Raw genomic sequence first — 27,989 nt, forward strand, 5'->3', positions numbered from 1 at the left:
ATCCATTTCCATGGTTATTTTAAACCTTTGAATTATAATCGAACTAAATAGAATTTACTCTAATTATGAACCACCAAATCCGACCAATGATTTGTCATCGGAGGTAAAGATATACATGTACATGTATACTTTACCCCTTCCACAGCGACTTTTTTTCCTCCCGCTATTTCTACCCCTCACCTCCCATCTCCCTCATTCGCTAACTTGCTTTGTGACATCACACCTTTCAACTATACTGTATAGAAAAAGTAAAGAAGAGAAAGGAGAAACAAACTCTATTACTACTTCTACTACTATACTACTACTACTACTACTACTACTACTACTACTACTACTACTACTACTACTACTACTACTACTACTACTACTACTACTACTACTACTACTACTACTACTACTACTACTACTACTACTACTCCCGCTACTACTACTACTACTACTATTATTGAACATAGTTGCAGCATCAACAGTGTATTAGCAACAGTATAGTATACATTGGAATTCTTGTTTGCCAGCACTATTCTGCCACACTGAGGAGAAGGGATTTTTAATATATAGTGACATGAATTTTTTTTTCTTCCGACTCTTCCCCTCATTATATGTTATTTACTCGTTTTCCTCCTCTTATTTTTCTTCTTCTTTTTTTTCCTCTCTTTTCCCTCTCAGTGTTTTCTTTTTACCCCCTTTTTTCCTTTTTTTGCTCCGCCAATAGCCAATGGAGGGGGGGGGGGCGGCCTGGGTCCATATGTCTCTACGCCTCTTTTGTTTGTTTGCTTCTGTATTTAGAATATGCCCTGTCACGGATGAATTGTCTATTATATTCAGAAAGCTGACTCATTATTATGGATTAGTAATTCATGTCTTCGGCCATCATTTTTATGCTCATTTCCCGAAACCACGTCGTATAACCATGGACCTATCACAAATAAGTCCATGGTATAACTTCCCGATATCCGACCACTCAACATACCATTTCCTTTTTAAGTTCATGCCGTCACTTGCGATCATTTCTTTTAAGCCTTAGAAATGTAAAGAATCGATCAAAGACGATGGAATTATAAGAAAAAATTGACAGCCGTTTATGGACTGGCCTCTTATTAACCCTTGTTTTGGAGCATTTGCATTATTTATGAATAATGAAAAACAGATCATATATTTGTAAATAATGGAATGTCGAACTATTATTACTTACAAATAATGAAGTATGACTTGGAATTATAATAATTAGAAATGTTATTTTATATAATAGTAGTTATTTACAAATAAAATATAAATAATGTACAAATAATTGTTATTGATGTAAATGATGATTATATAACAAATTATTCTAATTATTCTATACAATATTGTTACGAACGGCGCCTCATACATTTGACATTATTTTATCATACCTTTGAAAAGCATTAATTGTGAAATTTGGATGCAATTATTTACGATTGGCACTTTGTCTTGACCTATTGAAAGACAATATATTGTTTGGAAATTATTTCACTGTGAAGTTATTTGTGATGTGAATGTTGGGAAATGTAGATAGATTAGTTACCTGATGGACATATTTTATGATACCATGTCAATCTGATCATCAGAATATTGCATTTTGGGAAGGGATTCCAGAACAGTTGGAGCTCATAACTCAAGCCGAGATACTCTTCAAGGTGGATGTGGTATACTGCTTTAAAATGGGTTCTTTCTGGCGAGAAGCGTTCGATATCCATGTTTGTTGACTCATATTATAAGGGGAATATTTTTTCAAACAAAGAACGTCTCTGGCAGTCTCGCCTGCATTGCGCAATTCCATATAGCAGCAGTGCTGACTTTGAAAACAGCATTAAATAGGGCCTAGTTATTCAGAAAAGAAAGCACTTATATGATAATAGAATACTTTGTCCATTGACCCAAAATTACCCTTGACCATGATCATGTGACCTAAGACATGTGTAAAACAATACTTGATTGCCCTTATGTGCTTTATGAACTACATGTGCATCCATACACTTTCTAAGTTATGATGCAAATTCAACAAATACCCCCAACACGGCAAAAGTTCATTCACCCTAATTGACCTTTGATTTCAGCACAAGATATTCAGGGATACATGGTTACTCTTATGCCCCAAGTTTCATGAACTAGATCTATAAACTTAAAGTTATGATGACAATACCACAAATACTCTCACCATTATCATACTTCGTTGACCTTAAATGACCTTTGATTTTGGTCATGTGACCAGAAATAAGCACAATATATTAAGGGGTATGAATACCCTTATGTCCCGAGTTTCATGAACTAGATCTATAAACTTTAAAGTTATGAGGACAATTCCACAAATACCCCCAACATTATCAAAGTTCGTTGACCCTAAATTACCTTTGACAAGATATTCAGGGATACATGGTTAATTTCATGTCCCGAATTTCATGAACCAGGTCCATATACTTTAGAAGTTATGACGACATTTCAAAAACTTAACGTTGGTTAAGATTTCGATATTTATCCCCCCAACATGGTATAAGTTCATTGAGCTAAATGACCTTTGACCTATGTGACCTGAAACTCAGGCATGATGTTTACTTGATTAATCTTATGTCCAAGTTTCATAAACTAGATTCATATACTTTCTAAGTTATGATGACATTTCAAAAATTTAACCTTGGTTAAGATTTCAATGTTGACGACGCCGCCGCCGACGTCGCCGCCGGAAAAGCGGCGCCTATTGTCTCGCTCTGCTATGCAGGCGAGACAAAAACCTCTATAAACATACCCTTTTTTAACGTTTAAAGAGAAACAGAGAAATATCGAATTAACTTGAATACGTTAGAGATGCATTCTGTCACGCGATGCATTGCAACACTCCCCGTCTCCCTCAAATCTCCGATCAGACTTGAAAGTAACGTTTGACCTGGAATTGCAAATTTTTGTTATAGATATTTTTTTTTAAAAGGTAAGTGACTATAGAGAAGACTTTTACCCTGCAAAATTGATTTTTTTCTGCTGACAGGTACTCTTCATACTTTGAAAGATTCCAGTGACAGAGGGAAGTGGTTATAGAATAGACAGAAACAGATATCACAAACGGCACAGAGGGGGTGGGGGGGGGTCTATAGGCTTGTTATAATGCGCACAATCAAAAGGGCTGAAATAGATCAACAGAACTATTCTGATCAACTTCCCGCTTCGATGACATCGTTTACTGGTTATATCGTCATCAAAAGACCGGAACATAACCAGTTTATCTCTGGCAATAAGCACAGACCCAAAACAGCAGGAACATAGATCTCTATATACCGACAAAGAAGTTATAGTGTTTTGTATCTCTGTCATATTGCATATAGTCATTAAGCGATAATTTTCTTCGCCTCCACAGACGACTTTGGAAGAGTTAACACGAGATATATGGATGATAGTCGATTGGCCGAGTTGTCTTTGGTATACAAATGGATATACTGTGGAAACTTAATCTGAAATAAAGAAGAGAAAAACCTTCACAATAAACTTCATTTGAGAACAATAATTTTGGTGCAAACTCGTGAATGTTTACAACAAACTTCCAATCATGAAATCATTTTGTTTATTGTTTGTGATGATTTTGGAAACGAATTTATGGTTTTCATCGGACGGATACTTTATTTGTAAGTATGAATGAACCTTTCTCATTTTGGTCAGAGATTTAGCAGAGGAATACTGCACAAAACAAATAATGTAACCTGCTAATTCACCTTTTTAAGTCATTATTTTAATAAATGCTCAGGTCAAAATTATTTTCCTGCTATTATCGGGGGGGGGGGGTGGGGTTCTGCACCGCGTTGACACAAATGCGCAATGAAGTTGCTCCTTGTTGTGTCGCTTATTACGTAACTCATTTACTCTGATGTATTTCCTTGTAAAGCAGAGCTCCTGGTGCATGAATAATACATACTGATAGGAGATAGAAATAAGGAAGAAAAAAACGTAGCCATTTAATAGTCAAATATAAATTGGTAATATTGTGAAGAGGTCTATTTTTTTCACATCCCTTTTATGTGTATTCTTATATTTTATGTATGACCTATAAACATTTTTTTAGTTCTGTAAACATACATTTAGAAGAAACTGAAAATGTTTCAGATATAAGAACGTCATATTGCTGAATATATACCCTACACTGTCAGGAAATGTATCCTTTAAAAAAGTTCCTGCAGCAGAGTCTCGAGAACACCTGTAATCTTGGTGTATTCAATCTTACAAATTTCCTTAAATAAAACACCCTTTCCCCTTTTTAAACAGACCTGTTCTGTTAAATTGCAGAAAAGGTCCTGTTCTATGAATTTACAGAATGATTCTGTTATTGCTTTCTGCAAAATCTTTTTTTTCTGTAAATTCACGGTTTTTTATAACAGTGTACGTGCATGGAAAGATTGCAATGTGATGATCATGAATACGAAACTATCAGTAAAAACAAACTCTATAAACAAATCATTCAAGTTGAGTCGATCACTTATAGTAATATATTTTACTACATGTATATTGATCCACAATGTGCTGCACCGAACCCAAGTGAGGTGAATATGTACAGGGTTGGTAATTCATCAAAGAGGTTTGAGCACCAGAATAGGGAGCTCGGAGTCCGTGTAATAGCATCTTGAGCACCTAACAAGGTGGATGTGCGCGCGCTATTCTCGTCAGGATCGAAAGATTGTATTCTAGTATAAACATGACTAGAATTATACACTGCGAAAAATAAGGTGTTGATTTAACACCAGCCCATACTCTATATATGTCCACAACAGAGAAGTGTTAAACAACACCAGTTTCGTTCAGGTCTGACACCAGATAGGTGTTTATACAACACCAATTAGTATTAAAACATCATCGGTCTGATTCCAAACTGGTGTTGTTTAAATACTTTTCTGGTGTGGACATAATATATATAGATTCCGGGTCGGTGTTTAATCAACACCGGAGTTTTTGCAGTGTAGTGAAACATACTGAAATAACAATTGAACCCAGGGTGGGGAGGATAGGTGGGTAGTTTTTTGTTACTATTTATGGTTGTTATTTTGTCTTTTTTGGTGTAACTTACTTGTGTTTATGTGATTTGTGATCACCTAATAATCGTTTGTAAATTTTGTGATTTATTTCAATTTGTTATAATAAAAACAGAAGAAAAAAATATGTAGGGTCATCACAAAACTTCTTTGCCCACTACACTTCCCGGAGATGACATTTTGTGGTTTCCGCACATGCAGTGTCCCAGTGTGGCCCTCCTTCAATGTGACCTCCAGCGGATAGAGGTTGTGCTATGGACCTAACTATTACATAGCTGTGCTAATTGTATACACTGTAAAAACTATTGCAAATATTGATTGGGTAATTTTAGTACAACCACGAGGGTGGCAGTATCTTATCCAATGCGGGAAGCATGTTGTCCAGGAAGGTTAGAAAATATGCAGCAATATGGACAAAAATTTCATCACACTGGATAAATAAAAATGCCAATGCTGGTTGGACACATAATTACCGTCATGGAGCACCCAATATTTTTAGTGTGCGTAGCTTAACGGTTGTGTGATGTTCAGGTCATTTATCTATTTCCTTCTAGCATCAGTTAACCTTGTGAATGGGAGCTCTACTCACGAAGGACGTATTGAAGTCCAGGTCAAAGAAGAAAATGATGACGATGTTGACGAGATCAAATATGGAGTCTTATCGGACATTGGCTGGACAATTGACACGGCAGACCGGGTTTGTCAGAATGTAGGCTTTCCCAATGCTATTTTTGCCCCTGGTCATTCGAGATTTGGCAAAGGGCAACACTCGAAATTTTTCGAAATTGGAGATCCCCCAAACATAGGTAATTATGCTAATTTATTTGAGAAAACACTTATTCTGAGCAAATGACTCCTATTGTGACCTAAAACGGCCGTCCTATATTGTTGAACAGATGGAAGGGGGAGGGGGGGGGGGGGCGGCCGGAGACTCTTCATCCATTCATCGACCTAAATGGTAAATAATATTGAAATCAATTATATTGGCCGACATGGTTCACAAATTTAGACTCAAGCCATTACACAATGACTTCAATTGGGCTGTTGTGTATGAAGGACACTTCATTGAGCCCCCATTGACCGATTCCCACCAGATTTGGGCCGTGAGTGTATTGTTCCACCGAAATGTGGTATAAAGAAATGCGGATATGCCAAAATTTAAAAATCATATGACGTCATACTTCGGTACTCTATTTACATTTGGAAAAAAAAATCACTTCCACGTTTTGTTGTGATTGTTTTGCGCAGTTACACTGGTTTGTGTATATGAGGGAGACAGTGATGTGGACAGCGGAGAATCTGTAGCTGACTGCAGCCAGTTGAACATACAGACCGCAGGTGTTACATGTAATAGTAAGTATGAAAAGTAAGATGATGGTAAATATCGATATAACCCCTTCTCCTAGAGTGTACATCCTCGTTTCCTGAAAAATAACGCTTACTTTTCCTCGATTGTTTCACCCCTCGTATATTTATTCATGATTCGGAAACATGTTTTATGCACGATGGTTTAGTAATCAATCAGATTAGGCAAGCAAGATGACAATGTTTTGTTGGAAATTATGGTTCATTTAAGGTATGGAAGCTTAAAAGTGCCGCCCAGATGTTCATAATTATTATACTCATCTCATCAGGGAAATGGATAAGATGGCAAGATCTCGGATCTCGTCATGTCTACATCTTGAAGCCATCTGATCATCTCTCCCACAAGATGTAGACATGACGAGATCCGAGATCTTGTCAACTGACTATCTCTCCCACGGGATGTAGACATGACGAGATCCGAGATTTTGCCATCTTATCCTTTTCCCGATGTAGACATGACGTGATGATTATAAAATGAACATCTGGGTGGCACTTTTAAGCTTCCATACTTAAGAGACGAAGTAAACGATCATGACTACAAAACGGTTGGAACAAGCAAACAAATGCGACAACAAAGGTGAAATAAGCATTATACTTGTGCATTGCCGCACTCGCTCAGATACCTATAAAGCATTTTTTTTTATTCGTCAAGCCAGGCTGACACTTGCACGACTTTTGGCCACGATTTTGTCGTGGCAAGTCATGCCATTTTGGGGCACTAACTGGGAGGCTCCCGCACTGTTTTACGACTTGTTCACGCATAGTTCACGACAAGGTCACGACTAGTTCACGAATAGTTCACGAATGCGTGCCCGTCAGTGTCCACATTGACACGAACTGGCACGACGAGTTCACGCATAGTTTGCGCATAGTTTACGCACTTCCCGCATTGGCACGACGAGTTTGCGCAATTCGGACGGTGTCGTGCTGAACTATTCGTGAGCACGACGTGAGCTGTTCGTGAACTATTCGTGGCGGTTTGTTACAGTCGTGGCACGGCGCGCACTGCCACGCACTGGCACGCATCCTCCCGCATCGTCCCGACGAGTTCACGAACAATTTGCGCATAGTTCACGACCCGGTCGCTAAATTTTGTCGTGACCAAAATTTTGAACATTTCAAAATTCTCGTCCCGACATGGCACGCAGTCACGACGTGCCACGACGTGTTTACGCACACTTCACGCCAGTTCACGACTAGTTTGCGCACTGGCACGACTTGAGTCGTGCCAATGCGTGACACAAAATCGTGCAAGTGTCAGGCTGGCATGAGTTATAGATAAGCCAATATAAAGCATTTACTTTATCTAACGTAATTTGATGACGAAATATTATAACGGCTTTTAAATTCGAGTAATCAAATTCTGTAACGTTTTATCTCGTATTTGGAAACAATGATGATCAGATTATAAATCTTTACCTTTGGTCAGGCATAAACATTAAGCTATATACACGATGGTTACTTTGAAAAATCTTTTTGAGAGTGTGATTAATATTAAAAACTATACTCGAAAAATCTAAATCGACAAACTTTCGACATGAAGTATTCATAGCAGTAAATCACTTAATTCATAGTACCTCTGAATAAGTTATATTAGGTCTGTGTTATTATTTCTATGATATTTTTCTGTTTCCATTTGGAACAAATAATTTTAATTCTCAGGGACAGTGTTAACCTATTTACACTCTAAAAAATAACCCAATATTGGGGAAAATTGGAACATGTGTGTTTGTTGGATAAGAATATACCAATATTTTGTAAATTTACGCAATGTTGCGTTGAAATTTACCCTTCAAACATCAACTCTGCCCAATATTGGGGGAAAATTACCCAGCAAACATGCATGTTCCCTTTCTTCCCAATATTGGGTAAAATCTCTGTTTTTAGAGCGCATACTTTTTGAAATTCGGCGACTTTTTAATTTTTTATCTTACATACAGAACCCAAATGTTTTCGAATTCCCGGTCGCGAACGAGGTCAAGTCACAATAATAGAAGAAGATGAAATAAGAACCAACGAAGATTGTCTGCTGCTATGTCAGGGAGGAGGAACTGTCTTTGCTGCACAGAGGGACGAAATGTGTTTCTGCTTCAATGACTCTTCCGTTTTAGATGAAGCAGATGATGGTTGCGACAACCCATGTGCAGATAATAATAGGCAGCTATGTGGTGGGGGACGAGATGTCTTTACAGTTTTTAATGGTAAGAACTACGTGTTATAAATTCACCATTATTTAATTTATATTTTATCATTGATTTCAATTTTATAGAGGATCGGAGGATTGTATGTTGTGTGTATAGAATTTATACAAACATGTTTATTGAACTTATTTCTTCATCGTTGGTATACATTCATAATGTATGGCAGGACCTGGTGGGTGTTTCATAAACTGTTTGTAAGTTAAGAGCGACTTTAAGAACGACTGGTGATCCTTTCTTGTGGAAAATGGTATATTCATTGGTGATGGTTAAGCGCGTAAGAAAGATTCACCAGTCGTTCTTAAAGTCGCTCTTAACTTACGAACAGCTTTATGAAACGGCACCCAGGGGACCGTTTCATGAAAGGACTTGTCGGACGCTTTATCCGACAAGTCCTGTTTTATCCGACAGTTACTGTAGTAACAGTACCTCTCAGCCAATCAGAATCCAGGAAAGTTGTCAGATCTGACAACTTGTCTGTCGGACGAAAATATTGATGAAACGCCCCCCAGGTGTTACCAAACTTATTTGCCCCTATTCTCAAAATAAATTGCAATGAATCTCTGAAATTGATAAAGCGTGCATTGTTTCGAATGATCACTGCAAATCATAATTATTGATAGTGGAATTTCTAAAGATCGAGCGCACTGAACCCGTGTCATAAATCTTTTGTAGCCATACACGGTCAATGCGTTTACTTTCTTTATTTACTTTTTAAAAAAATGTATTATATTTATTTCCTCAGTATCAGCAGGATTCTGCCCCGAGATCTCTGGCGTCAATCTGAACGTGTATGGAAGGTACCGATTTGGTGACATAGTGAGGGCGAATTGTAGTGGTGGCAAACAGCTGATGGGCGATGCTGTCTTGCAATGTGTGAGCGGTCCTGATATATTTGAATGGAATGGTACCATTCCCACATGTGTAGGTATGAAGAAAATTCATCCTTTTCTTTTAAAAAATTTCAATTAACGAAATTTTCATGCATAAGGTTTATCTTAAAATCTTGAATGTGGCGCATGAACGAAACCCATGTCTTTGTCTTTTTTTTGCTTAAGCCTTAGGCTTACGATGTGTCTGTTTGCAACGAATAGTTTTGAAAAGTGTTATTGAAAATAAACTGGAAGAAATATAATATATGTTTCATGATACATGACTAGTTCAGACAAGGATCACGATCATATAGATTTAAAAAAAAAGAAGAAGAGCAAAGTAATAAGGCGTATAGAGTACATAAAATTTTCTTTCAGAGTTGGGATATATGACAAAAGGGTAATTTAAATGTATAAGTAAAATGAAAATTGGCGAGTATGTAGGGTTAAATTCAATTGGGATTCAATAAGATGAATATTTAAAAGGAACAGATATATCGTTTTCATTCACGCATGATTAGGGGTGGATCTAAGAAAAAAAATGCAAAAAAACATATCACCACCAGCAGGAAGCATTTTTTTTTTTATATATAAAAAAAAACGATAACAAGGAATCCTCAATAAAGGGGCACGTGCCCCATTCCCCCCGATCTGCCCCTGAGCATATTAAAAACAAACCAAAATATTTTTATCTATCATCAGATGGTACCACAATGGGACCAATAGTTACCTTTTCTCCAATAACTCGGCCTTTAGGGATGAGTACAACACTCCAACCAACAGGTACAAGAGGTGAAAAAGTGACAGGTAAAACAATGTATGATTACAAATCAAAATAGGATGACGTAGTTTATTAGGGTGACGGTGAATATAAATAATCACTTAAATCAAATAAATATGAACATAAACCTTTATCTTTTGATCGAGAAATGGATTCCCAAGGCTTGAATATGCCCTTCTGATTGGCATCACTGCCACTCTCATTGGTATTTATGCTGTGAAAACGCCCAACAGAAAAAAAATCTTTGCCATAAAAATGTCAAAATGTAAGGCCTGCGTTTCTTCTCGCGAATAATAATTCTTTAACTACTCTTCCCTTTTTCATTAATACCAGCATTTATGTCAACATCCTTTGTGCTTTTAAACTATTGTCAACTTATCTGGTAACTTTGTTAACACGATCTAAATATCGACACGTACGGCCGATGAAAACCCTCTTCCCAAAATCGACTTTAGTTTGTTTTGTTATAAAAATTATAAATAGAACTCTTCTTTTCCATTCTATAGATATTTCACCAACCATGTCAACGGTAAGCGGTATGGGGATGGGAGCTAGATCGGACTCCAAATCTTTAGCTGGTAAGAGAATGATTGTGTAATATTTGATCTACACCATATACTGTCACGTACTGTCACGTATGGGAGGGGATGATAATGTGGAATCTCTAAGGAAACCCAAATTGATTACTTATATATTTTTGATACGTCAAAGCAATCGAAGGATGATTGCCCAAATGTTTGAAAAGAAGTTGAACGATGAGGTGATACTATGTCGGACTGCTGATTATGGCTGGTTTGCTAACATAATTATTGATGGAAAACTGATCTTTGAATATAATTATTGAAGGCATTAATCATGTTATTTTTAGAGTAAAATATGACACCGTAATGGAAACTTTTTGGTATAATCACATTACCCTGCCAGTCAATGAGCCAACCGTCAATTAATCAGTATGGAAAATTTGGTTCTAGGATATCAAAACAAAATATCAATATAATAACTTATTAGATTGATAAAGAAACAATCATGTTCAAAAGAGTGTTGCCTTTAATGTGAAGTATGGTCATGTAATATGAAAAACACGAACAAAATGAAAATATTAAAAAGTAATAAACAAATCTTGAAAGGTTAAGGCGTATCAAATAACTTGTTTCTTTTCCCTTGTTAATTCTAGTTCCAATAACTGTGTCTGTTATCAGTGTGGTGATTATAGCAGTTCTTGCTACATCCATATTCTTCTACTTCAACAGAATGAGGAAGAAAGAGTAAGTATTGTAACACCCCGTCCCCAAAGAAAAAAACGTGTACAATTCCTGGAAATATCATAATGAATTCGCTTACATTGCCTGCTGAATAATGTTTACACAAATTTCAAATGCTTATATTCATTTTACATTCAGGTCTACATCATTTTATTCATGTCTTTTATCCCCGAAAAGTAATTTCAGTAAGACCATCATCTAAAAACAAGAATAATTTGTCCCTATCTAATTTTAAATTTCTGTAGATCTGATATGAAACCAGAACCGACGCGTCGAGAATCGGAGTTCAACAACAAGAGTTATAGTATGCACAAAATTCCCAACAACGATGGGCCAAGTTACTATGAAGTTAAACCAAATACACTCGCGCCAGACACAATTATAGGTACTGATGGTCTCATAGACAATGTTCTATACAAGCCAGCCGATGATGTCCGAAGAGATACGAATGAACATGAACCTGATAAGGGCTCTTCGCAAAATCCATCTCAGTACGGACTGATTGACAATATTTTGTACAAACCAGCCGATAATATCCGAAGAGACCCGAATCTACAAAAACATAATCAGATTTCACCAAATGACACACCTCACTATGGACTCATAGACAATGTTCTTTACAAACCAGTAGAAAACGCGGGAAACACACAAGTTCATAACTTTCGTCAATCTCCGAACGGCAACGATCTTCCACCGAATGATTCCGAGTATGCTTACCCAGAAGGAGAAACATCTCGAGGCTTTCATCAAGAAGGAGAAATGATTGATAACATACTCTACAAACCAGCTGATAACCAAACGAGACAACCTGGTTTTGCTTCAAGAAAATACTATGAAATCAAACCAGGATTTACTCCTGTCGGTTACGAAGGAGCTGATCCTCTATTTTCAGGGAACATTGTCACGGACGGACCAAGGTATCATGACATCGAACCCCAGTCAGAACCCACTCCGTCACGTACCAAATTCACTGGATACGACTCTCTACACGGCATCGACGACGATGCTTCAGACTTTACGATATCAGATCGTAGTGGCCAGCGACTTGTAATTCGCTCAGATGACCCATCATCAACGAGTCATGAATACGTCGATGTTGATAACGATGGGGAGTTAGCATCAAAGAATCCTTCTACAGATGGTGCTACTTCTCCCTTTGAGAAGAACAAACCCTTTCCTAGCTATGCCACTGTACAGAAGAAGTCATAAACCATCTCAAAGTCTGCGCTAGTGGACTAGAAGCCTTGCAAAGTAAATGCTTTACTCTTCGTTAATAATGTACGTTTCACAATATGAGAATGTTAATACTATTAACAATGATAATATTGAAATTATTAAATTCATAAAGACAATAAGCTAATCACTCATTTTGCCGCGTCTTCTCATTGTTTTCTCAACTATTACGTCACTTCATGAAATGCTCAATCCATGGTATTATTCAAAGACAATACGACTTTTCATGTTAACTACAAGATAAAGACTAACCTTTGGGAATTTGAAATTTCAACTATTGTTTTCGTCTACATACACAATATGCTATGAGTGATATATCTTGAAAGATACTCGGAGGAAACAAAGCATGGAATATTATCAATCAAGTAAATGTTTTGCCCTGCATGCTAAACGATTTGCCAACTTGGGATTTAGGTAGATTTAAGTCGTTTGTTGTTTAAAATTCATAGATTTTTTTATTCATTAGCTATTTATTTAGAGTTTTTTCTATTGTGTCAACTTTCATTTAAATCATATTTATAATCAAATTTTATATTTGCCTGTCATCCAAATAACAATCATCGTATATATTTTTATTACAAAGGTTTGCTTATGTGTCAGTGGGGAATATAGACTGCAAACTTGTCCCAGAGAAAGTTGATATTGTGAGGACTGGTTATTGGAACAACTTGTATTTTGATAAACAAACATTAATGAAATATAGAATGAAAAGACAAAGGCCTAGCTAATATTTACCAAATTGTAGAGAACACTGCAAAGAACGTCTGTGTAAGATTATTGTCAAACTATTTGTTGCTTAAAGCAAAGGTCATATAACAAAAATGTAAAGAAACTTATAGTCCCCATCATGGAGAAGGGTGGGGGCGGGAGCTTTCATTTGCAACTGCGGCCAACCAGTCCCGGCAATTTCAGAAACTACATAATAAAATTTGCATCCATAACTAACCCGATATATTTGAAAAGCTACCTTTTTACAGTTTTACGATGATAATATTCACAGAGTATTACAAAAATACGTCGACGACCCCCATGTGATGTTTCACGAAGAGCGACCTTGGGGTTTTCACTTCATTCGTAAAAGATCCTAGAAAATCGTCAAAACGTGTTCATAAAAATGCGGACATCCCGAATATAGTCATAATGCTCGTAATTTTTCATATCAGGTGTAGATCAAGAAAATAATTAAAGTCGGTATTCCTTAAATCAGTTTTTATCCACTCTTCTTCAATGCCAATTTCAGAAAGGGGGGGGGGGGTAGGGGTGAAAATATTACCCCTTTATTCCCATCACCTTGGTCAAGTCCGAGTAAGAATTTTTTAGATCGTTTGCTACACTATAATTCCGTTGATGCACATTTCGAAATTGTTCTGTCGTTCTTGTCGCGAATGTAGTAAAAACAATAAAACATGCCTTCAAAAACCCTTATTTTGGCGTTTATTGAGAAATTAAAGTTTTAAATAATAGAAATGTATATTTTGCCTTATTTATTTATTCCTGTTATTTATTATGATCTTCTCAGTTGTCTTCAATTTTGTGTTCCTTAACTGTAATATTGCAAAATAAATACTTAATATTGTTTTTTTAACTTCTATTTCATGTCATACATGCAGATGAAAAAAAGTTTTTGTAGGATAGAGAACAAAGTTTAATAATGAAAAGCGAGGGAGAAGAAGAGAATGAATATAAAGAGAGGGAGAGAGAAAGGGCCAAAAGAGAGAAAAGCTTAAGAACGAAAAGCACTTATTAAAAGAGAGGGGATAAAGAGTGAAGAGATGGGGGGGGGGTAGATGGAGGTATAGGTTGATATGATGAATAATGTAGGATTTGTATAGCGCACGTATCCTCCTTGTTAGGTGCTAAAAGCGCTCCTATATTACCCCGGCTAAGCTATATAGTCTACCGATTCCGGTGCTCACAGCTTCTTGCGGAATGACTTCCAACCGGTGCCCATTTACCTCCCCTGGGTTGAGCGCAACACAAGTGGGTAAATCTTTTGCTGAAGGAAAACGCCATGGCTTGGAATCGAACCAACATTCCTTCCCCTCCTCCTCTTCTTTTTCTTCTTCTCCTTCTCTTTCTTCTTCTCCTCTTCCTCCTTTTCCTTCTCCTTCTTCTACTTCTTAAATCTTCATCATTTTGTTTTATTTTCCCCCTTTTTCCCCATCGCAGACGCTTCACCCTCTATCGCCCCTGGATCCGCCTCTGCAGAGGAGAAAGAAAAAAGATAAGCGCATTATCTCGTTGGTTTTCCTTGAATGAAATCTTCTTTGAATTTTGGACAATCCGCATTAGTCAATGATCAAAAGTGCTGTATATTCATACAAGGAAATGTTCGTATTGATTCACTACACAGAAACAATTCGTCATAAATTGACATGTTTCTGAAGCACATGCATATATATCGTCGGTTTCTGAGCAGAGAATGCATCCGTGGGCGAAATTATTACCGAGTAACATTAATTAGAAGCCTACTTGTTCGGAAATTATAACCATGAAGTCATCATATTGCGTGTCAATGATGTTTCTGTTATCAAGTTATTTTGCCTGGTCAGATTGCTATATCCTTTCATCATGTAAGTATCAATTACGATCATTATTTCTTAAAATCAGTTTTGATATGAGGTGTAGTCTTAGACAATTATGGAATGCATTTCTACAACACAAAATATTCAAGCGTTGACAAGAAAAAGAATTAATGATTTAATTTGATGTCTTTTGAACAATGTGTCGGTCATGGGGTGAAGGGGGAGATCGCTAACTATTGGGAATAATGGGGAGCAGACAAGTCGATTTCCCCTCCCAATAAAGAAGAAAGCATAATATGCAATGCAAATACATGTTTAAAAGAGCATGGGAAAGCTTTATAGAACCATTACACTTGGCATATGAAAATGCATAATTATAAACATACTAAATTTCACAATTTTTGGTATACGCGCGAAAAATTCTGTATTACAATTTTGCGTGCCTAAGATTTTGGACATTTCAATTTTGCAAGAAATCTAAATTTTTGGTCTCAACCCTTTAATCCTTTTCTCAATCATCTTAACTTTGACACAATGTCATATAGAATTATATATGTTAAATTTGTTAAATTAACCAGCTGGTATAACAATTCAAGAATATTTTTGCCCACAGCACATTCACTAATATACTCATTAACAGAATAATATACTTAGATCCTAAATATAGAGAAAGTTTAGCCTACATTGTCTCTGCATTTCCTTGTCCGATAGTGAGAGGAAATGACCTCCTTGATAACATGATTAATCCTACATTGATCAGTAGAAGTTACAAAACAAAATATTCTGATTCAAACAGAGGATATTATTGCATAGGTATATATTGAACAACATTTTACTCCAAAGTAATTAAATGTCTAGCCATTATTCATCAGAGGATCATTTCCTTGATCATAATCATTATCAAACATCGATAACGAAAAAAAAATTCACAGTACCTTACCCATGGTGTTACCTTGTTTAAAACATGGACCTAGAGCGTGTAGAGTAAAGTAGGGCCATGTTTAAATCAAACAGAAATATGAAATGTCCGTTGTGATTGTCACTTCGAAACTTTGATTTGGAGCTCCTTTCTGATACAAAATTGCATTTTATGAACCCTTTTCGATTATTTTTGTCACTACGTAGTTCACTTGGTCAACGGTGGTTCGCCAAACGAAGGTCGTGTGGAGGTGACGGTAATAGACGAAGATGGTGACGAAGAGTTAAGAGGTGTTGTAGTATCTAATGACAGGTGGACAATCGATGAAGCTAACTGGGTTTGTGAAGAGCTTGGATATCGCCATGCAGTATTTCTACCTGATGATAGCAGATATGAGAGAGGCCTACAATCAAATATATTCAGCATTGACAACAGAACGTTAGGTAACATCATGTAGATGATTTAACACATCTAAATAGTATTTTCCTGATAAAATAGAGAGAGAATGTTCTTCTCCTGCGGGACCGGGGTATGAATCAGATAGATAATGTCCACGACATTTGCTCTTACCACGCTTACAAGGGAGATGACCCGCATTATGACTGAAATGTATAGATTAAGTAGTATACGTAATTATGGTCCAGGACCAACCTCTCTCGGGCGTACCACTTTTCCATCTTTCTGGATAAGATCCCTATACCGGGAAGGGAGGGGGTCGGGGTACGTTGCCCAACTGGTCACCATTATAATGTCTATTGATATCCATGAATTTCAAGGCTTAATCAGAATTTAAGGTCTGTAAGGAATTTTACCCGTAATCAGAAAAATTACTTACTTTAGAATTATCTAAGGTCAGAAGATTACATTAAAACTGAGTCAAGAAATTAGAAAAATATATGTATAAATATATTTGAAAAGACAATATTGATTGGCTCTATTTTCGTGGAACGTCAAAATTGATCTTGAAAGAACCAAAGAAAGGAGCCTGGACAATTGTACTATTGTGGTCATAATGATGTTCACTACAATGTAAGTAAGTTCACAACCTCACAATGTCCCAAAAGGAGTCAGATTGATAATTATGTTTAGGTCGTGTAAGCCCCATGCAACAAATCACCTATTATTGTCTTGTTCTTTTCATCCAAATATCACATTACAAAACTATTGCAAGTTAATAGGTATATAAAACATCCATCATCATGAAAACTTGATTTGCATATCAATTATTATCTCATTCATCGAGACATTCATTTTACAAATTTATTTTTCAATGTTTATTGTTTTTTTAGTAGTTCCTGATTGTGATTCAGATGGCTTGGGCAACTGTAGCGAAATTGAAGCAGCTGGCGTTGTGTGCCAAAGTAGGTATAATTTCAAAGTTTGAAATTTAGCATTAATTATTGTGATTCCATTCTCATGGATGGTCATGCATTAAGACAACGGCAACTGGTTTATTTATTCCAGAAATATGAATTAAAGATTATTATTGACATGAAATTGGCAATTTCTTTTCTCAAGAGATTCAAAATTTGGAAGAAAAGGAGTGGGGAACGCAGTAGCACTCGTCCTCTTGTCAAGATTTGACCAATACGTTGATGTTGTGGAGCGTTGTGGCCCAGTGGATTAGTCTTCGGACTTTGAAAAAGAGGGTCGTGGGTTCGAATCCCAGCCATGGCGTAATTTCCTTCAGCAAGAAATTCGTCCACGTTGTGCTGCACTCGACCCAGGTGAGGTAAGTGGGTACCTGGCAGGGATTTATTCCTTGAAAAGGCTGCGGGGCTAAAGCCAGGGTAATAATATCCAATGGAGCGCATAGGAACGCATTTGGCATTGATTTGCGCTATAATATAAGCATGTTGCGTGGTATTATTATTATTATGTGTTTTAATATATCGCACGCAACTGAGAATTTAAGTGTGCCTCCAAGTCATGCTTAACTCTTTAATATACCGCACGTAACAGGGAATTTAAGTGTGCCTCTAAGTCATGCTTAACTCTTTAATATACCGCACGTAACAGGGAATTTAAGCATGATTCTAAGTAATACTTAACTCTTTAATATACCGCACGTAACAGTTACTATAGACATTTAAGTGCAACTCTAAGTCATACTTAACTCTTTAATATACCACACGTAACTGGGAATTTAAGTGTGCCTCTAAGTCATGCTTAACTCTTTAATATACCGCACGTAACAGGGAATTTAAGCGTGATTCTAAGTAATACTTAACTCTTTAATATACCGCACGTAACTAGACATTTAAGTGCAACTCTAAGTCATACTTAACTCTTTGTGAAACACCCTACTTGTTTCATAAAGCTGTTTGTAAGTTACGAGCGACTGGTGATCCCTTATTTCTAAATAAACACGACTGCAATAATTGGTGTGCATAATTTACCTCAAGTTGCTCGTAACTTAATAATAATAATAATACCAACATGATTATATAGCACATATCACTGCCAAGTGCGTCCCTATGTGCTTAATTTAATATCATTACCATGGCTTTGGCCCCACAGCCTTTTACAGTGCGGTGGCATTTTAAGGAATAAATTCCTGTCAGATACCCATTTACCTCACCTGGGTCGAGTGCAGCACAATGTGGATAGATTTCTTGCAGAAGGAAATTAGGCCATGGCTGGGATTCGAACCCACGACCCTTTGTTTCAAAGTGCGAAGACTAATCCACTGGGCCACTTATTACGAACAGCTTAATGAACTTTGTTTATGAAGCACCCACCGACACTGACAGTTTTGTTCTCATATTACCATATCTTCGGATTTCGAATTTATATAACGATGCCGTTTTCCATCTGATCTTCTGCAGAACCTGGATATTTAGGTTGCTTCCTGATTCGCTCTTCTGCATTGCCAAACATCAATATATCAGAGACAAGTCAAGTATTAACCAATGAACAATGTCTTGATATATGTATGGATCTATCAGCCCCATTCGCTGCTCAAAGGGGTGATACCTGCTACTGCTTGAACAACTTCTCGATTTCATCCAAAGAGCGTGTCTGTAACACAAGATGCATCGGGAATCCAGAACAGTTTTGCGGAAGACAACAGAGGGATTCATATATTGTATTCAATGGTAAGCATGTACATATTAGATTTATTTGTATGAAGGAAAAATGGAAAATTGCTTTTAACCCATAAATTGAATAAATTTCGAAAGTGCTTGGAATGGTTGATGCGATTTTTTTACATTCATCTGGAAAGCAATGAAATGTAAATCCGTAACATAACCAACCAATGTTCCCCTAGATTCCTTGCGTCAATTAGAACGTCGTTAAGGAAGGTACTGTTTCTGTGACTTAGTGAGGGCGAATTGTATCGTTAGAAGACAATTAAGATGTATTAACAATTTTGACGTATTCTCATTCTGATAAATAGAGAAACTGTCTCGATTCGGCAACAGAGGATTCATTATCAGATTTACAGACAGATCGTCAATGGTAATACCGTCGCTGATGATACTGCTTCCTACTAAGATTTTCTATTTTATACTTTTTCTCCAGTATCTGTAGGATTCTGCCCCGAGATCTCTGGCGCCAATCTAAACGTGTATGGAAGGTACCGATTTGGTGACATAGTGAGGGCGAATTGTAGTGGTGGCAAACAGCTGATGGGCGATGATGCCTTGCAATGTGTTGGAGGACCTGATATATTTCAATGGAATGGTACCATTCCGACATGTGTAGGTATGAAACCATCTTCTTTTCCCGAAATCCTGAGTCATGGGATTTGTGTGTTTTTCGTCCAAATAAGCATTATTCTCGAACAGGGGCGTAGATAGCGGGGGGGATGGGGGGATGCATCCCCCCCAGAATTTTAGGTGGGGGGGATGGTGTGTACAATCATCCCCCCCAGGTTTCTGTGGGGGAAGAAGCAAAACTATACAGTAATAAAGCAATGAATGCTAGTTAAAATCAATCAATGATAATAGCAGTAATAATCATAACGTACAGCAATGACAAACATGATCAAAATTGGACTTTTATTCAGAGTCAATCATCTTATATGCATTTACAACTTGCAAGTTTTAAGTAATAACAACTGTCTTGCGTCGTCATATACATTTAAGGATCGTTATTCAGAGTTTCACCAAGTACATTTCCTTATAATAATTATGTATTTGCAAAGGAGATAAGTTCAAAATATTTCATTACAGATTTAAGAAAGTGTCGCTTAATCACTCCCTTTCAGAGCAATTGCTTTTATAACACATTAACGCTGTTCAAACGAATTAATAAGAAATTACCTATACACATACACTGACCCTTTTCCCTGCTGGCCATGTCCTCAACCCCTACTTTGCAAAGGAAAGGTGAAAATTTTCAGTCTCTAAGGAGCGAATTAGTAAATGAATGATTTTGGAATGAAAGTGCAAATTTTGGATGGCCTCATGCAATGATATCCGAGGTTTTTTCACTCAATATTCACTCTTTCATATATTCACTCCTTAAAGAGTGAACTATTTCACTAATTTTTTTCAGAGTACTTTGCGCTTTACAAAGAAGGTAGAATCATCCAATATATAGACATGCCTTAATTCACGAAGGCAGATTGAATCAATCCATGGATAAGATTAATTTATGGTCTAAGTTAGCGTTCATACTTTTGTACTTATACATGTACTGATTATTGAATCGTTCAAGAGAATAGGAACTTGGCAAGTATGTTCCTTTCGAGCGTGTTACCTGATACTGCCATATGAAGCATTAGTATGCCTGTTTTTCCTTCATGTTGGGCATTATAATCCTTTACTGTTAAGGACTGTTTTGCATAACTATATTGGGTGAAAATAAACGTCTTCCAGTTTCAAGAAGAAGTAAGTCGAGGCGCAATGTATTTTGGAATTACTTATACCAGTGATTTCTGTACGTGCGCAGTCTTCTAGGTTTGAAGGTTATAAACTGTTACATTTCCTTACCTATGTTTTTATCATAATCATCATAACAAGGTACATAATAAGAAATGAATCGAAATTATAACAAGTTTCTATCTATACAGTTTACTTCCGACAACCCGGTGAGGTTTATTTCATTTCCATACTTAATTCAATCAAGCCTTTGTAATCATGGTAATTTTAAACAGAGTGTGCTTATCATTTTAGTGTCCGCATATCTGCACGTGGATAAGAAATATAATGTTGAGCTTTTTTTATTTTACCCCTATTACTATAATTGTAATTGATATTTTTTTAGTTATTTGGCTGTTTATTTGTTTATTCCTTTAGTTGTTGATTCATTCGTTTGATCATTAACAATATCGCTACTTTTAAAAGAGTATACTACTATACTAGTAAAATAAGGAATACTAGTTATTCTAGATCATGTTTAGCAGGACTGTCATGACCAAGATGATAACTAGACATCCGACAAATGACATTTGTCTTATGATCATCTTACTCATTGTCATTAATCAAACAAAAGATTACTGCCATGAAAAATGTGCAAGGAAGTTTGTTTATTACTGGATGCCCTGTTTATTGCTGAAAGCAAAGTGATTAAAAGACACACGAGATAGTCCATGAGGACCATGAGGCAGATCGTGTTATTTTATCTTTAACTCGTCTGCTTTGGCCCATGATATTTTGTTTTTATCGAGTACGTTATCTCCTTCATTCTTTATATTTATATATTAATTATACATATATATATATATAAAGAAATGGATGAAGAGAACAATGGTAGGCGTAGCTTAAATCAAGGTTCCCAGAGCTATCTACCCTTTGGAAAAATTGGTGATGCCGAAAAAATGTCTCTGCCGGGAATCGAACCCAGGCCCCCAGCTTTGAACGCCGGTGCCTTAACCACTAGACCACAGAGACGGTTAGTAGCTAGGGCGAGCCCGATCCGATTGACCGTCAGATAGACAGATTTTCGACACTATACCAATTATATATTCCTTTGTCGGGTGAAGGTGAGTTTTGAACAATGACAAGCCGCCATGCCTCAGCTGGATCAAAGCTATTGCTTCGATACAGTACACATATGGGAGACCTTGATTTAAGCTACGCCTACCATTGTTCTCTTCATCCATTTCTTTACAATATTTAAATAAAAAATAGTTGCCAAAACCTGTTGTACATGTATAACTTTACACACACACACACACACACATATATATATATATATATATATATATATATATATATATATATATATATATATATATATGTATATATATGTATATATATATATATACACTCTAAAAAATGAAGTGCTAATTCAGCTCTTAAAGAGCGTGTATAGTGACTGCACTTCGGAGTGCTGATTTTCCTCGTTCACTAGACAAAACAGCACTCCGAAGTGCAGTCACTATACACGCTCTTTAAGAGCTGAATTAGCACTTCATTTTTTAGAGTGTATATGTATATATATATATATATATATGTATATATAAATATATATAATATATATATATATATATATATATATATATAAAGTATGACCCAGCTAGGGATCATCCCCCCCAGGTCTAAGGACCTGTCTACGCCACTGTTCTCGAAACATAACTTTGTAGAAAAGGAAGTATCTAAAAATTCATATTGGGTAAACATTTGAAACTTTTCTCAGGTTGAAACCTTTTGACGTTCTCAAACCCATTTTTGTCCCCCTGGCAAACATTATGCTGGGGGTACTGGTAAATTTGACAAGCAAAAAAAAGTTTTTCACTACAAAACGGTGGCCATTTTCAATCCAATTTGACGCACCTATCAGAATTGCAGGGGATGCTTCATCTGGAAAATAAAACTCAAGCGGCACCCCCTGGGAAAATCTTGGGTGCGCTTCAGCACCCCGTTTTCCAGGGCCATAGATATTACTCTAATTATTCTAACGTGATAAAGATGTCCGAATGTTTCGATGAAAAATATCAGGGAAATGTATTAAGTTAAGATATTGATTTATGTATCCATATCTAATACTGTGCATTATGTAAACATTGCATACAGATATGATTACGATTCAACCAAGAATGACAAGTGACCCTTCAACAGATCAGACAAGAAGGACATTGACACCTCACCTTCATACAGGTAAATCGATAATACTAACATTCTGTAGAAAAAATAAAAATCATCATGAACTGCTTTTTCCATTTATCCTTCATTAATGATAAATCTGTTTTGATAGAGTAGACTTCAAACCTAAAGTCATTGCTCACATTTTACGCCTGATTATTCGAAAGCCATTTTATTTTTCTTCTTTTTTTTTGGGGGGGGGAGATAGGTATGGAGCCTTACAAAATGATATGAATCGTCATAGCTATCATTTATCAGACTCTTGCTCTAATCATATCTTAAAAGTGGTCTTGATAATTGGTAGATTACGTTTCTATTACTACATTACTTCGATTTTACTATTTTTCATAATATTTATCTACTTTATATTTCAGATACCACGAGCTTGAATACTGTTACGTTTACCATGGTCATTGACTCTGGCTCATCATCTATGATTGGTAAGACTCAAAAGTATTCATTGCCTTTGTATAAGAGTTCAATAGATTTTCTTTATCTTTGTTTATTAAAACTGTTATAGTATCACGGAATGTTTCTTTCTATCATTTGGAGGCCCTTCACAGAGTTGGATTGTAACGCGACAGAAAATGATTAGATGATATGTAAATCAGGTTTCCTTGAACGCATTTGATTCCGAATCACCAGGCTGAAAATAATATGATTTGAGCAGATAAAAAAAACTCAGACACACAAAATACTGAAAATTTGATCAAAATAGGACAAGGAATAACAAATTTGTGCCATTTTAAAGATCTGCATCATTCCGGTGAAGCAGTTCAAGGCATGTCTTCATGAATATGAGTGATGGATATCATCGACTGACTTACCAAGTTGTGCGTATCACTGTTTTGTGAAAAATAAGCGAAACTTTAAAATTTCATCACATTTTTATTCTACATCTGATCTTGATGAAATTTTAAGCACTTCACTAGTTGATCTTTCTCTATTTATTCAAATAGCATTTCCTGGGGTGGACTTGACCTTTAATGACCCTTTCTCTTGACCAGCGGGTCCCAGGAACTTCTTCCAAGTGCATCCATTAAGAGATGATAATACATTGGTCAATATATTCTATATATTCTTAAATATCTAGAAAACATTCGAATTAACCAACAATCTGGATCATTAGACAATTATCATTCCATCTTATTTCCCCCTATAATCCTATATGTCAGTTCTGGTAGTAGCACCCGCGGTGACCGTTGTAAGCATTGTGGTCCTGCTGGCAGCCTGTTTAACAATATACTTCATCAACAAGAGAAGAAAGCAGTAAGTGTCTACACCTATATTCAATTTTGACGGAGAATATTATGCAATTCAAACAAATATATATTCATTTAGTAATAACAATATTCATATTGGTGATCACTGTGCAAAGGCCCAGCTTTCGATGTCCGTGGAGGATCAGAATTGTTATATTGTACTTCAACATTGATTATAGTAATTCAGTGGCGTTATGGACCAAAGAAATTGAGAGGGTCAGGCATGGATATAGAAAGGCAATAAACAAAAAACTGCGAGCAAGCGTAACAAGGTAGCAAAAATTTGATATTTGTTAATACCAATTAAAAAAAAGATTTTGATATTATGTTCAGGAAAAAGTAAATTTGATCCCTATTTCATTCTATTTTACTTTTCTTTACCTTTTCACTAAGCTTTATTTCATTTTTTTTTGGAGGGAGGGGTAGGGTGCATGGTCCCAACCCCCATATGTACGCCAGTATAGAAGTTGACACAAATCATCAACTGCAGTCTTCATTAATGTTTGAATAAGTCACTAAGGGATACTCTTTCTTTTCTGTTTTTATTCAGATCTGCAATAAAGAAAGATGACACAATAAGCTATAAAGCCAAATCAGATGTCTTGGTTCATAATACGAAGAGCGCTCCAATCAACGAAGATCCAAGTTACTACGAAGTTGTAGAGAATGCTGCTCCTAAAAGCAGTGATCTCAATGATGGTGTTACGGTTTTGTACGAATCGGCCGATGATGTCCGAACGGAGCCACATCAATACGAGCTCGAATCGCCGATTGATACCCCTCATCACGGACTCATAGACAATGTCCTTTATAAGCCATCATGGAGAGAAGGAGACTCAAGTATGAACAACTATGAGGTCTTCGAAATGGAATCACATTCCAAAGATGGAACATCACACGATCAACATGCATCCCCTAAATCCCAACAGATGAAGATTGATCTAACATCGAATAAACACGAGAATTACTTCTCAACCGATAACAAGCTTTGCGATGAACCAGAACGTTCAAATAGAACTGATAATAGTCTTTATAACCGTACAGATAAATTGAACTTACAAACAGATTCTATATCTCCAAACTATTATGAAATAAAATCAGATCCCATCGGTAGACATTACTCAGAAGTAAGCAGTCCTCTTGCGGACACTTGCCCGACATATCACGATATCCAGCCTCAACCTGCCAGTTCATCCCTGATCGAAACTCCTGGTGACCCCAGTCATGATGTCAGTAAGGAAGATACAATTTCTTCAATACCCGAGTATGCAACAGTCAACAAAACTGCTAGATCGGAAAAACCATCTGACAAAAGTTCAGAAGCTAATGAGCAAAATTGTACATGGTCACGCAACGATTCAGAAATAGTGGGATAGATTTAGTTATTCTCTTTCGGGATAAGTAAGAACTACCACGTTCTTGCCAACGGATATTTGGTCAGTTTTAACATTTCTTTGGAGGTCATATTGGTATAGTTGCTAGCCTGGACCTAGCATATATCATATTTGCCGGAACAATGCACCTTAACATGAATCCATTGAAAATTCCACATCATCTCCTTCATCGGAATCAAGTTTGAAAGTTTTATCCCGAATCCAAATTTCATTATTTCTAAAACAAAGCTAAGAACTGGTATATAGACTTAATGCAGTTTGACATCATTTGACACCATCAGTTCGTAATTTCTGAATATTTTGTGTAATCACCTATAATATAATTTTGTGTAATCTCCTATTTCGTTCTATTATTCCAGATGTGTAAAAATGTTAATTATAATGTTAAACTGTATCATTTATTGTCAAAAATCTACTTATTTTATCCACACATCCTATGAAAACGTGTCTTTATTACGAATCCATGACAATATAAACAAAAACATATTGTCATAATAAATATGATTATGATTATGGGTCATGTGTTATGATAATGGCTTTGTCAACGAGATCTTCAATCTTTAGAGCGAGTTGAATACAACATTAACGCAAATGGTATATACGTGGACAAAATGAAAAGTATACTTTGTAATTTGTAAAGGCGGTAAAAACAATTCACACCCATACAAATCTAACATGGTAGACCGGGGATGGTCACAGAGATGCTACAGTTAAGAAGACAGAAACAGCCGTAGGGGAAATGTGACTGCGCCATTAGTTTGACATGGATTCCAAGAAAAACAAGAAAATAAAAAGAAAAACGTGGACTGAAGAAAAAAAGAGGAGGAAGGAAGAGAAAGAAGACAATTTGTCGATTTCGTATGACATGAATTTTATATTGTAAACTTTCAACGTGGTACTGCCATCTACAGTTGTTTCCAAGATAACTGTTCGGATTGGGCCAATGATATTCAGATCAGTGGGTTGGTCATATAGAATATGGAATCTTACATGGAAGACAATGTCTTTGTTATCGTTCGATTAATTTTCTATAGAAACGTAAGAAATAAAATAGTTTTGGACGGCATGAATGTTGTAAAAAATGAAACTGGTAGAGAAAGTTACCGAAATATTTTATATATATCTGCCTGTGAGCTGATTGTTATTATCTTTGGTGAAAACTAAATATAGTATTTTCCAGGAAAAGAGAAACCAGGATTCCCATGGTTTTTATTTCTTTAAAGAAAAATAACTTATGATATTTCATTTACATCATCATACAGTTAAATTATTCCTCTATATTTTGATACCTAAGAAACACTTCACGCATTAATGAACAAGACGAGTTTGAAATTTTAATGTCAAAACCAGGTTGCGCAGAAAAGTTGAACAAGATAGGATCGTGATGCGATGACTGTGCCTATTCGACGATTGGCTCATTAGCATTTCTTTTTGTATTCCTTGTTAAGTTTCTCTCACTGATCCCTGAAATGAGAGTGGATTCAGATTCACACGTGAGTTTCTGCGCAAATCATTTCTGACATGCCTCAATGTTTATAGTTTTTAATCTGCCATGCGCGAACGATTTGCCAAGGTGTTGGTCATATCAAAGATGAGATTCCACTCTTACCATAAAAATATCAAATTTGTAGTAAAAACATTCTAAAATATGTCTCTGAAAACGGGTTTCCTTTTTTGTGGGACGCACTGTACGCACAATAAAACATTTTCAACGATCGGTACGGTTTGCTCGTATGGTATCAAGATGTCGCATGTTTTATGATTAAATTAGTTGATCAAAATAATTCCTCCGTCACTTCATCATACAAAATACAGAAAGGTTTGATGAAATTACCTTTGCATGTATTCAACCCATGTGTGATGAAAGATCGATTGGATTGAGAGGGAGGTGGTACTTTCTCCTGCTCCAACGTTTACCCCAAGCAGGACGCGAGTCCATGCACCTAAGATGGGCACACTTTATACTTGATTCAAAATATCCCCTCCCCCTCCCCCTGCATGACATGAGTGTAATTGGATGGGGGTCATTGGGTACTGATGGAGAGGGGGCTTAGATTGTCTGGCGTAATATATAGAAACATTAACTAGCTAAAAAGTAGAAACTTTAACTGGGTAATGTT

At 36.4% G+C, this 27,989-nt stretch overlaps 2 protein-coding genes across 4 annotated transcripts; both read left to right on the forward strand.

The window, feature by feature from the left end:
• Positions 1–3,157: 3,157 nt before the first annotated feature.
• Positions 3,158–13,476, forward strand: LOC121428590. The gene is made up of 9 exons (XM_041625340.1): positions 3,158–3,629; positions 5,579–5,830; positions 6,273–6,377; positions 8,330–8,590; positions 9,333–9,515; positions 10,162–10,266; positions 10,747–10,818; positions 11,415–11,505; positions 11,748–13,476. The coding sequence occupies exons 1-9, from the start codon at positions 3,554–3,556 to the stop codon at positions 12,709–12,711; spliced, it is 2,109 nt and encodes a 702-aa protein (XP_041481274.1). The 5' UTR covers positions 3,158–3,553; the 3' UTR covers positions 12,712–13,476.
• A 1,371-nt stretch (positions 13,477–14,847) lies between these two features.
• LOC121428595 lies at positions 14,848–27,928 on the forward strand. 3 transcript variants are annotated; one of them, XM_041625353.1, is made up of 9 exons: positions 14,848–15,308; positions 16,386–16,622; positions 17,469–17,540; positions 19,008–19,277; positions 19,705–19,887; positions 23,145–23,228; positions 23,588–23,653; positions 24,389–24,482; positions 25,026–27,928. In XM_041625353.1, exons 1-9 carry the CDS (start codon positions 15,227–15,229, stop codon positions 25,849–25,851), a joined length of 1,914 nt encoding a protein of 637 aa, XP_041481287.1. In that variant the 5' UTR covers positions 14,848–15,226; the 3' UTR covers positions 25,852–27,928. The 3 variants fall into 3 exon arrangements, with proteins under 3 accessions (XP_041481287.1, XP_041481295.1, XP_041481302.1); XM_041625361.1 differs by having other exon boundaries at positions 17,472–17,540; XM_041625368.1 differs by lacking the exon at positions 19,705–19,887.
• Positions 27,929–27,989: the final 61 nt, after the last annotated feature.

This window comes from Lytechinus variegatus, chromosome 1, assembly GCF_018143015.1.
Source record: "Lytechinus variegatus isolate NC3 chromosome 1, Lvar_3.0, whole genome shotgun sequence".
Taxonomy (NCBI): domain Eukaryota; kingdom Metazoa; phylum Echinodermata; class Echinoidea; order Temnopleuroida; family Toxopneustidae; genus Lytechinus; species Lytechinus variegatus.

Bases quoted from the DNA above. Each gene is read 5' to 3' on its own strand.
- LOC121428590 (XM_041625340.1), top strand. From the start codon at position 3,554: ATGAAATCATTTTGTTTATTGTTTGTGATGATTTTGGAAACGAATTTA. The intron at 5,831-6,272 runs GTAATTATGCTA...TGTTTTGCGCAG, and splicing joins TGGAGATCCCCCAAACATAG to TTACACTGGTTTGTGTATAT. The intron at 10,267-10,746 runs GTAAAACAATGT...TCCATTCTATAG, and splicing joins AAGAGGTGAAAAAGTGACAG to ATATTTCACCAACCATGTCA.
- LOC121428595 (XM_041625353.1), top strand. From the start codon at position 15,227: ATGAAGTCATCATATTGCGTGTCAATGATGTTTCTGTTATCAAGTTAT. The intron at 19,278-19,704 runs GTAAGCATGTAC...CTTTTTCTCCAG, and splicing joins TTCATATATTGTATTCAATG to TATCTGTAGGATTCTGCCCC. The intron at 23,229-23,587 runs GTAAATCGATAA...TTTATATTTCAG, and splicing joins GACACCTCACCTTCATACAG to ATACCACGAGCTTGAATACT.